This window comes from Gigantopelta aegis, unplaced genomic scaffold, assembly GCF_016097555.1.
Source record: "Gigantopelta aegis isolate Gae_Host unplaced genomic scaffold, Gae_host_genome ctg3067_pilon_pilon:::debris, whole genome shotgun sequence".
NCBI lineage: Eukaryota > Metazoa > Mollusca > Gastropoda > Neomphalida > Peltospiridae > Gigantopelta > Gigantopelta aegis.
The window spans coordinates 26,195-38,657 of record NW_024533162.1 but is presented as its reverse complement, the minus strand read 5'-3'; the positions used below and the strand labels follow the sequence as shown (position 1 = coordinate 38,657).

At 29.3% G+C, this 12,463-nt stretch overlaps 2 protein-coding genes across 2 annotated transcripts; both read left to right on the top strand.

Annotated features, from left to right (window-relative positions):
- Positions 1–862: 862 nt before the first annotated feature.
- LOC121391892 (dehydrogenase/reductase SDR family member 4-like) lies at positions 863–2,541 on the top strand. Its single transcript, XM_041523363.1, has 6 exons — positions 863–927; positions 1,021–1,204; positions 1,355–1,429; positions 1,776–1,906; positions 1,995–2,015; positions 2,430–2,541. The coding sequence occupies exons 1-6, from the start codon at positions 863–865 to the stop codon at positions 2,539–2,541; spliced, it is 588 nt and encodes a 195-aa protein (XP_041379297.1).
- Positions 2,542–5,337: 2,796 nt separating this feature from the next.
- Positions 5,338–6,524, top strand: LOC121391891 (dehydrogenase/reductase SDR family member 4-like). Its single transcript, XM_041523362.1, has 4 exons — positions 5,338–5,402; positions 5,465–5,648; positions 5,816–5,893; positions 6,468–6,524. Exons 1-4 carry the CDS (start codon positions 5,338–5,340, stop codon positions 6,522–6,524), a joined length of 384 nt encoding a protein of 127 aa, XP_041379296.1.
- Positions 6,525–12,463: the final 5,939 nt, after the last annotated feature.

The window sequence follows — 12,463 nt, the reverse complement described above, 5'->3', positions numbered from 1 at the left end:
GCTGCCTACATGCAGGGTAGTTTTAGATCAAGGCATAATGTACACTTTGCAGGTAGGGTATAACCAATAAGCATTTAATATTATTTAGGATGAATTGATTGAGCTTGTTGGATATAATTGAGGGTATTTACAAGGTAACTACACACTGGTTCATATTTAATTATTGATAAGATAATGAATGTATTGAAGCTGTACCAATGATGATACAGATAATATCTAATGTATTTTTGTAGAGATTTTTTCATATCACTTTACAATAAACAAAGTATATAGGGGTGCTTCACAGTTAGTTATTCATTATAAGTTAGTGAGGTATAGAAAACTGTTCTGAAGCTGTATCCTTCTATTGTTCGAACCAATCTGGCATTATAACTAAAGAAACTATAGCAGTGTCTTAAAGTCAGCAAACATCAACATCAAAGAGCTTGAAAGTATGTCTGTCACCAGTACTATTAATTGACAATGATTAAAAAGTTAGCCAAAACATTATACTTGAGTAAACACGTATAATCTATAGCATCAATATGTATGTATACGTCAGGCCTGGGGTCAATTACATTGGAATGTAATCTATTACTATTACTATTACTATTACTGGCTGAATTCAAAGTAATATATTGCTATTACAATTACTTTGAAGTCTATTAATATTACTATTAACGATGATGTAATAGAGATGTAATATGAAATTGGCATATTACTTTCCCTTATATTACTATTACTTGTATTACTATTACGTGGGATGCATACATATAAATTTGCTTTCCAAGCCTGATTTTGCATACGCCGACATATCAAACAATATGTCATTTTTAAAGCACACAACAAAGTCTTGTCTATTTTTCGTTCTAATCTACGAATGATGTCTGTCAATAGTAAGAAAAAATTCGAAGGAAAAGTTGCTGTTGTGACAGCTTCAACTGATGGGTAAAAACATCATATATGTTGTATAACTATATATATATATATATATATATATATATATTATTATTATTATTATTATAATTACGTTAATTTTAGAATAGGTTATGCTATTGCCAATCGTCTTGCTTATGATGGTGCTAAGGTTATGGTTAGTAGTCGTAAGGGAACTAATGTCAACAGAGCTGTGGAATTGCTTCAGAAAGAACATGGAAGTGAGTCAGTGTCTGGTGTTGTCTGTCATGTTGGTAAAGATGAGGACAGAAAATCACTGATTAAAGAGGTAACGTTAATGACCTTTGTTTTTTGCTGTTACACTCAGTATAAAATATGCTGACCCCAAATTCTGTATCTGTTCAGTAGTTACTACATTATTGATAAAGTACACTACTACTATTACTACTTCTTATTAAAATTTTTCTGATAATTACAGGTTATTAAAAAGTTTAGACAAATTGATATTCTAGTTGACAATGCTGCAGTTAACCCTAGTCCAGGAAAAACTATTGCATGTAAGTTTAACTGTAACATATGTATGAACTGTTACTTGTTTCTATAATAGGCATCTGAAGGTGAATGGAATAAGGTAATTAACAATTCTAAACACAAAATATTTATAACTTGTTCTATAGATCTGTCACGTTAATGTTATATCAAGTGCTTTATTAGTACAGGAAGCATATCCATACATGAAAGTGAAAGGGTATGTAAGAACAATAAAACATTGTCATAATTAATGATTATAATATACAGAGGCAATGTTGTGTTTGTGTCTTCCTATGCTGGTTTCAAACCAGTGAGTTTTCCTCACGTTGTAAAAAACTGATATAATAATTGAATACCTTTCTTAACAGAAATCTGTCTATTGTGTTAGTAAAACGGCTTTGTTTGGTTTAACAATGGCATTAGCTTATGAGCTAGGAGAAGACAACATTAGAGTCAATTGTATTGCACCTGGACTAATTAAACACGCTTTGGAGAATTGGTAATTGTGACACAATGAATTGTTATGATTTTTAAATGACATATTAAAATTATAGCGTTATTATTATGACTTCTTTTTCTACTTTTAGTTTTGGAAAAATGAAACCTATGTTGACAATTATATCAAGAGTCGATGGATAAAAAAGTAAATTTGATAATATATAGTGTTTTATTAGTGATTATTAGATTTCTTCTGATAGTACTGTAGTAAAGGATATATTTCTTTATTCTCAGTATTTATGCATTATTTAGCATCAACAATTTTATGACTATGTAGCATGTAAAGTATTGTTTGTGGTCATATACTATTTACTAGTTCATTTTTCAAATAATGCTTATTTAATTGCAAAACAAGTTCAAATAAATTTTATCATAAAAGAACATTATTAGTAGTACAAGTACTACAAATTGCATTATATCCCCCATTATCTACAAAAGAAACATGTTGATGTACATTACATGTATGCTAATCAGTTGAACTAGCATGACCACGTAAAATTTATTTATAGAATTTTCTTCTATAGAATTGGTGAACCAGAAGATTGTTCTGGTGCTGTTTCTTTTCTATGTTCAGAAGAGGCCAGCTACATTACTGGAGAGACCATAACAATGGCTGGAAAGTCTGCTAGAATATAAAGATCAAATTCTGAACACCTGGTGTTATAAGAAAACATACATTGTTATACTGACTAAATACTAATTATATAGTATCCTTATAATTAATCATGTAGTGTCATAAGCTCCAAAGCAAAAACAGTAAAGGTCATTATATAGACTGAACTATTAATACATTCTAAAGTAAATGTTTCCCAAATTAATTCAAAGTTCAATTGTTTTATATAGAAAGACCTACTTTGACAAAAGCACATGCATTAAATCACACAATTAACCTTATATGAATAGAGTACAATTATCTTCAAATTTGATTAATATAAGAGATTCTCCCAAATTGTTTCTTTGCTATTATAGTGTTATGAAATTACCCATGCATATTCACTGAGTAAAACGTTTGAACACAACATATGCTTTTGTTTTGTATTATACCAGCACATGAGGAATCAAGGAAGAAAGATTGAGAGATAGGACAAGTTGTGCAACACTATATGTCAAGAAAAAGGGACAACTTTACAACAAAGAAGATGAAGACATTTCGCATGTTTATAAATACAAAGATATATATCATTATCAAAACTAAAACAACAAATTTTACAATTTTATAATCATCATATCACTGTTCATAGTAAATAAGAAAGTTTCTCCTGTAGTTTCCCATTATCCCATATATGGTATTAAATGCAAGTTAATCACATCATCACATGTACTACCTGCTTCATTTCACATTTAACTATGTCAGACACATGGTTGTAAGAAATCTTTTACTTTCTTTAGACTGGTCATGACAGGTTAAAGAGATGCTTTATCTCTGAGCAGTAAAATAGTAAATATATAAAATTAAAGAGCAGGCATAACAGGAATTTTCATTGCTAGACAAATTTTTGTCAAGTAAAGTATTTAATTATAATATCAGTTTTCACTATATGTGTAAAATTCACTGATTTAAACCAGCATAGATTCACAGCATAGAAAGACACAAAGACAGCATTGCCTCTGTATATTATAATTATTAATTATGAATTTTTTACTGTTCTAACTTTCCCTTTCACTTTCTGTACAAATATCTTCCTGTACTAATAAAACACATATAACATTAGCATGACAGATCTACAGAACAAGTGATATATATTTTGTTGTTTAGAATATGCTAATTATACCTCATTCCATTCATTTTCAAATGCCTATTATAGAAAACAGCAATAGTTCATACTGTATTATATAGTGCACACAATTGTTAAACAGATCAGTTGCTAATGTGTTTTTCACAAATCTGACAAATCTGACTTTCTATCTCTTCATAAAATGATTTAAAATCATGGTAAATACTTCAAAGGCAATTTTGTGGTTTCCTAAACTAAGTTTTGGAAATGATACCATAGACATTTAATATGGGAGTTCTATTACATCAACTACAACCACATTATAACCAGACCTGCATCATAATGTATTGCGCATACTTTGTGTGGTATGCTATGAAATAAACAACCCTTAATTGCATACTAAAGTTACTGCCCACATCCAGGCTTGTTTTACATCACAACACTTATATAGGCATACCCTTTGCAGTTAGAGGACAACCTATATATACTCACAATTTATTTGGCTTGAATTGATTGAGTTCAATGAATAGAATAGAATTTTTTTTTAATTCAGTGTATTTTGGTAAAGAGGCTAGCTGTTAAGGTCAGGTCAGTTTACAAAATGCTGGCATCCATTTAATTATCAATAAGCTAGCGCTATTGAATGTTCTAAATCTGTACCAATGATGATACAGTTAAGATTCAATTTATTTTTGGTAGTGATTTCTTCACATCTCTTTACAATATAACAAAGAATATACATATGTATGTGCCTTGAAGCTAGTTAATTGTTATAAGTTGGTGACAATAGAAGACTGTTCTAAAGCTGTAATCTTCTATTGTTCATGACAAACTGGCCATATAAATGAAGCAGTGTCTTAAAGTCATCAAAGTCAATGTTGAACAGCTTGTAAGCATGCAAGTTATGATCTCACCATTACATGGAAGTGATTAATAAGCTATCCAATTTGATGCTGATACATGTTATGCCTGTGTTAACACAAGTAGAATGTATTGCAATACATTATACTTGTGTTAACACGCATAATCTATAACATTATTAAATATATAATATTTATAGATAGATAGATAGATAGATAGATAGATAGATAGATAGATAGATAGATAGATAGATAGATAGATAGATAGATAGATAGATAGATAGATAGATAGATAGATAGATAGATAGATAGATAGATAGATAGATAGATAGGTAGATATGGTCCCCCGAATGTTGTCATAGTTGAACAGCTGTCTTCTAAAGTGATGTGATATTTATTTTATTACGAGGTAACAATGTCTGTTAAGTCTCATTACGTGACTATGTTCTAAATTAGTTGCCTCAATAAGAAACTACAGCAAATATTTATAATCTATAGCATAATTAAATAATATAGATAGATATGTTGTTTTGATGTTGTCAGCTGTCTTCTGAAGTCATGGAATATTTTATTGTCAACAGTGTCTGTTAAGTCTTGTTACGGAACTATGTTTAAATTGGTTGTCCATTAAAAATTACAACAAAATGTGAACTGGACATGATATCATATTTTTCATGTAACGTTAATTATGTTGCCAGGAAACAGTTTATTAATACGTTGCAATGCGGATGTTTTTGTGATGAATATATAAATTTTGCTTTCCAATGTGTGATTTTACATACGGCAACATTGCAAACAATATGTCATTTTTAAAGTTCAACAAAGTCATGTCTATTTTTCGTTCTAATCTACGAATGATGTCTATCAATAGTACGAGAAAATTCGAAGGAAAAGTTGCTGTTGTGACAGCTTCAACTGATGGGTAAGAGAGATCATATATATTGTATAACTATAAATATATATATATTATTATGAACCATTTAGAATAGGTTATGCTATTGCCAATCGTCTTGCTTATGATGGTGCTAAGGTTATGGTTAGTAGTCGTAAGGGAGCTAATGTCAAGAGAGCTGTGGAATTGCTTCAAAAAGAACATGGAAGTGAGTCAGTGTCTGGTGTTGTCTGTCATGTTGGTAAAGATGAGGACAGAAAATCACTGATTAAAGAGGTATTGTTAATGATATTTGTTTTTGCTGTTACACTTAGTATTATATAAATATGCTGACCCCAAATTCTGTATCTGTTCAGTCTGTATCAGTAGTTACTACATTACTATAAACTACACTACTACTATTTCTACTGCTTGTAATAATATAATTTTTTTGATAATTTCAGGTTATTAAACAGTTTGGACAAATTGATATTCTAGTTGACAATGCTGCAGTTAACCCTAGTCCAGGAAAACTATTACATGTAAGCTCAACTGTAATATATATATATATATATATATATGAACTGTTACTTCTTTCTATTATAGGCATCTGAAGGTGAATGGAATAAGGTAATTAAAAATTCTAAACAACAAAATATATATCACTTGTTCTATAGATCTGTCATGTTAATGTTATATCAAGTGCTTTATTAGTACAGGAAGCATATCCATACATGAAAGTGAAAGGGTATGTAAGAACAATAAAACATTGTCATAATTATGATTAATAATATACAGAGGCAATATTGTGTTTGTGTCTTCCTATGCTGGTTTCAAACCAGTGAGTTTTCCTCACATTGTAAAAAAAAACTGATAAAATAGTTACATACCTTTTTTGACAGAAATCTGTCTATTGTGTTAGTAAAATGGCTTTATTTGGTTTAACAATTGCATTAGCTAATGAGCTAGGTGAAGACAATATCAGAGTGAATTGTATTGCACCTGGACTAATTAAAACACGCTTTGGAGAATGTGTAAGTGTGACATATGTATGTTATTTTTAATGACATATTAAAATTATAGTGTTATTATTATGACTTCTTTTTCTACTTTTAGTTATGGAAAAATGAAACCTATGTTGACAATTATATCGAGAGTCGATGGATAAAATAGGTAAATTTGATAATACATAGTGTTTTATTAGTAATTATTAGATTTCTTCTGATAGTGTTATAGTAAAAGTATATATTTCTTTATTCTCAGTTTTTATGCATTAGTTAAACATCAGCAATTTTATGACTATGTAGCATGTAAAGTATCCTTTGTAGTCATACGTCATTTACTAGTTTATTTTAGAAAATTTGCATATTTAACTGCAAAACAATTTATAATTAATTTTATCATAAAAGAACAATTTATTAGTAGTACAACTACTACAAATTACATTTGATATAACCTATATCTACAATGAAACATGTTAATGTACATTACATGCATGCCGATCAGTTGAACTAGCATAACCATGTAAAAATTTACTAATAATTTTTTCTTTTATAGAATGAGTGAACCAGAAGATTGTTCTGGTGCTGTTGCTTTTCTATGTTCAGAAGAGGCCAGCTACATTACTGGAGAGACCATAACAATGGCTGGAAAGTCTGCTAGAATATAAAGATCAAATTCTAAACACCTGGTGTTATAGAAAACATACATTTTATACTGACTAAATACTAATTATATATAGTATCATTATAATTAATCATGTAGTCTCATAAGCTCCAAAGCAAAAAAAACAGTAAAGGTCATATGTAGAACTATTAATATATTCTAAAGTAAATGTCACCAAATTATTAATTAAAGTTCAATTGGTTTATATAGGAAGACCTACTTTGACAAAAGCACATGCATTAATCACGCCATTAAAATTACTATATGAATAGAGTACATTTATCTTTAAATTTGATTAATAAAAGAGTTTCTCCCAAATTGTTTCTTTGCTATTGTAGTTTTTTGAAATTACCCATGCTTATATTTCATGAGTCAAAACAATTGCATATAACACATGCTTTTGTTTTGTACCAGTACATGAGTAATCAAAGAAGAAAGATTAAGAGATAGGACAAGTTGTGCAACACTATGTCAAGAAAAAGGGACAACTTTACAACAAAGAAAATGGAGATATATGCATGTTTATAAATACAAAGATATATATCATTATCTAAACTAAAACACCAAATTTTACAATTTTATCATCATCATATCATTGTTGATAGTAAATGAGAAAGCTTGTAGTTCCATTCACCCATAACAGTAATTCCCATTACTCAGTAGGCATGCATAACAGGAATTCCCTTTGCTCAGTAAGTATGAGTAGGCAAAGTTTGAGTAGGAGAACTCCCAGGTACCGATCTGCCGAATGTATCTAACTTAGTGTGCAAAATATGATATGGCAAAAAAATGAGTATGAAACTTTAACCAATCAAGTATATATTTTGTTTGCAAAATATAAACATGTGAGGGCAAATTTGGACACTCCCATTATAAGTAATGTTTAAGTAATATAATAATACTGTTATCTCAGTTGTAATTTCTTTAAAATGTAATATATATTAGATAAAATTTGTGCTTTTCAATATTATAACTTTGTGTTTGATTATTACCATAATAATCATTATGTTGTATTATATGTTATAATGATAGCTTGATCAGGCTTGCCCCACTAATTAATTTTCTAGTTATGATTTGATCGTATGGTCCTGTAATTGTTATCAACTCATAAATTTATGGTTTGTTGTGTCTATGCAAATAGTATAATGGTTTCCTTGCATGATATAATTATTCAGGTCAGTTGCTACTAATGTTTTGTGACATTACTGAACAGCTTCACAATATGGCTTTAGTTAATGTAACTTCAAAGGCTACATTTGTGATTTTTTAAAATTATGTTCTTGAAATGATATCATAAGCGTTTGAAGCATGTGTGGCACTTCTATTGCATCAGGTTATGAACACATCATCACATTATACCCAAACATATATAGTGCTGCATTACATATAAATTGTACAATATCTTGTGAAGTTACAACCCATACACTGGTCCATACACTGGTCAATTTTACATCACAACATGAGCATTAACTGTATCAGCATACACACTATATGGTTGGGCTCTATATAGCCAATACATACTTCAATTTATATAATTTTGGTTTGGATTAATTAAACTCAATTATATAAAATGGAGGGTGTTTTAAATGCCAGGTATTTTTGAGATCTTTTCTCACTAGCTTATAATAAATAGTAGGGTCACTATACGTCCATAGGTGGTGAATAAATCATGACAATAATTCAAGCCATCACTGTGAGCATCTTTGAGAGAGCACCATAGAAGTGGCATCATTTGCATACCACACTTGTTTGATGTTATTGTCCTTTGACATTTTCTGAGTCAATTTGTTTGTCTCTGATAGTATACTTGTCATTATAGGAGAATATCCTTGAGTAATTATTTCATGTGAGGAATGAGTTGGTCATCAATGAATAAATAAACATCATCTTTAACAATAACTTCACTAAGTGAAGGGTTAAGATAAAAAAAATAATAATGTATGATTAACAATGTTAATAATGTTTGTTCTGAGGTTACTTTTAAAATTATACAAATAATGCAAACATACTGACCAAAATTCTTAATCAGTAGCTAATACAAAGCATAGTTGATAAACTACACTGTTACTGTAGAAATAGATATAGTTAAATAGTTTTTAACTATTTTTCAGGTAGACACTTATGTTGCAACATCTATAAGTTGAAATACATTAACATTTGTACATGTGTTTTGATTATTATTACTATGGAATAATATTTCATATACTTTAGCACAACTGACCCTTTGAAAATGACACTCTTATAGCATCACACAATGTCTGGCACTCGTAGCAATTCTTTCATCTAACTAATGAGTACTAGTAATAAATATAATGTCATTAATAATTATTTAAGCACTATTCAATTAGAATATAATTATGTTATTAAGTATATTGAAAGAGATTAGTTTGTCCATTAAATTAAATGCATTGGATCATCTACTAGTAACATTGCTTCAGTTTTGATTCAACTTACCAATGCATATATTGTGTCTGATTGCATTCATTATATCCTTATTCTTGACCTAACTACAGTTGTATGGATCAAACCTCTTTTGAAGTTTAGGACAGATGACAGTTTAGAATAGTTTTTTCAATAATAATTACAGATCCCTCCAATTTCTTTAGGACACTTGTTCAGAACTATCATTATTGTTCGCTGGACTGCTGTGTATTGTAAAAAGTATTTTGACAAAGACATAATTTCACATCAGTTTACAATGAACTAATAACAACATAACTAACTACATGTCTTACAGATAGTTATGAGCCATGTGATAGCATTGCCTATATAGGTATGCCTTAGACTGCCATTGAAATGTATTGTCAGAAAATACATAGTGTTTTACTCAAACACACCAGAGTACCTCTATAGTCTTCCTCTATATACTAATGCCCATGTTATGAACGATTTAAAAGATAAAGCAGTGTCTCTATGCTATATTATTCATGTTAGTTATATTCATTAACAATATTTAAACAATACTTGAACAATTTAAATAAATGCTATTATTTTATATAGCTCAGAGATGAAAGCTGAAAATGTAAATTATTGCTATATACAAATTAATTTATTGATAGACAATTATGTAAAAAGATGACTTATTGTCACATACTTGAGGCGTTTAATGAGTTCACTGTTTTAAAAATTTGTTGTAGGATAGCCAGTGAAAGGAGAGAAGAGGTTTATACATGTCTCATAATATAGCTAATCAAGTTACTAAAAGAATGCATCGTTAGTGTACAAAGCAATGCAATAATAGTAATAATAATTTTATATACAAATTATTATATAAGATAATTATAATACAATTAGAAACGTCATACAATGTGTACTTGTAGGAAATTTGTTCACTATCACCTGTTGACTTACATGCTGAAGATTGTTGTGACATAGGTAATGTATTTTACCTTGTCACAATCAGGTTGACTTGAATATTGATCCTACTGAATTTTACACAGCTTCTTTTTACAAAAAGAGCTTTCTTCATGGCAAAGCATGTAGTGCACAGTTTCTTAACTGCTTAATTACAAGGGCAAACCCCAGAACCTAAACTACATAACCTATAGAATTGAGGCAATTTTGTTACTGTATTTTCAAATATAATTTGTACCTTGTTTTAGGAATTTGTGGAATCATTGTCTATTTATTACTTCAAATAATAGTATATTGAACAATTGCTGGGACATGGTGGAGTTAATCGTACCAAATTTCTACTTGAACATAGTCATACATGGTGTTTGTCTGGTAAGTGTACCTTTACAAAATCCTCTTATTTCACAACTGGATATTTGATATTAATTAGTGTCAGATGAAAAATTGTTCAAGTCTCCTGCTTCATCAAAGTAGATGTATAAAATGTGGCAGAATAACCAATGCAGGAGAAGCACATTTCATCACCACTTAATTATTATGTCCTTGCCATAAAATGTGTTGATTGTTTCATGTAGCTATAAAATTTATCAACAATATCAAACATTGTAATATACCTTTCCTAATGCTTCTAAAATTTTCCCAAAAATCTGTTGCTGTGTAACATTTTATAATATCTCATTATCTGACTTCGTTAATCTGTGAAGAATGCATAAATTTTCTTTCTATTTAATGTGTGACTTCACATATGGCACCATTTCAACAAAATATGTCAGTTTCAAAGTTAAACAATACCCAGTTCATTTTTCATTCTATTCTATGAGTGTGTCGTCAATTCTACAAGAAAATTAAAGAAAAATTTACTGTTGTGACAGCTTCAATTGATTAGTAAGAAAGATCATATATATAATGTAACATCTTTATAACTTTTAAAATAGGTTATTCTATTCCAAATTGTCTTGCTTATGATGGTGCTAAGTTTATGGTTAGTAGTCTTAAAGAAACTAATGTCAAGAGGGCTATGGAATTGCTCCAGAAAAAAAACTTGGAATTGAGTCAGTGTCTGGTGTGGTTTAGTCATGTTAGTAAAGATAAAGACAGAAAATCACTGATAAAAGAGGGTATTGTTAATGATGCTTGTTTCTACTGTTACCTAATGCTTAGTTGATAATCTACACTATTATCACTGGAAAAATAGATATAATTAAATAGTTTGTAATTACTTTTTGGGTAGACATTTATGTTGCACATGTATATAAGGCATGAGTTGAAATACATTAACAACATTTGCATTTTGATTACTATTTTACTCTGGAATTAACATTTTATGTACTTTAACACAACTAATTCTTTGAAAAATGACACTCTCCTTGCTTTGTAGAATGACTGGCATCCATAGCAATTCTCTCATCTAACTAATAAGTACTAGCTATAGTAATAACATAATCTCATTAATAATTATTTCATCAATAATCAATTATGATGTAGCTATTAAAACTGTAGTAATCATACCTATTAATTAATTAAATTAACCACTCCATATACTTGTTGCTGTATTAATGTTTTAATTACAGATCATTAAACAATATGGACAAATTGATATTCTATTTGACAATGTTGGAGTTAGCTCTAGTCCAGGAAAACTAATGTATATAAGTTTAAATATGTATTAAACAGTATGAACTATTGCTGTTTTCTATAATAGGCATCTGAAGATGAATGGAATTAGGTATTAATATTGTCTAAACAACAATATATATCACTTGTTCGATAGATCTGTCATATTAATATTATAAAACGTGATTATTAAGATATCCATAAAGAAAAATGAAAGAGAAAGTTAGAACAATAAAAAATTAATAATTATAATATACAGAGAGAATGTTGTCTTTGTGTTCTTCCTATGCTGGTTTAAACAGTGAGTTTTTTGCAAAAACTGATATAATAATTAGATACTTTTCTTGACAAAAATTTGTCTACTGTGTCAGTAAAATGGCATTATTTTGTTTAATTCCTGCACTATGCATCCAGACATTACATCCAGGCTGTACCAAGACAACCTTTCTTGCAGGTGTTGTGTAAATAGACACCAGTGA

Coding starts and splice junctions, on each gene's coding strand:
- LOC121391892 (XM_041523363.1), top strand. CDS start 863: ATGTCTGTCAATAGTAAGAAAAAATTCGAAGGAAAAGTTGCTGTTGTG. Junction 1,205..1,354: donor GAAAATCACTGATTAAAGAG/GTAACGTTAATG, acceptor TGATAATTACAG/GTTATTAAAAAGTTTAGACA. Junction 1,430..1,775: donor CTAGTCCAGGAAAAACTATT/GCATGTAAGTTT, acceptor CTTTCTTAACAG/AAATCTGTCTATTGTGTTAG.
- LOC121391891 (XM_041523362.1), top strand. CDS start 5,338: ATGTCTATCAATAGTACGAGAAAATTCGAAGGAAAAGTTGCTGTTGTG. Junction 5,649..5,815: donor GAAAATCACTGATTAAAGAG/GTATTGTTAATG, acceptor TGATAATTTCAG/GTTATTAAACAGTTTGGACA. Junction 5,894..6,467: donor GTCCAGGAAAACTATTACAT/GTAAGCTCAACT, acceptor TTCTACTTTTAG/TTATGGAAAAATGAAACCTA.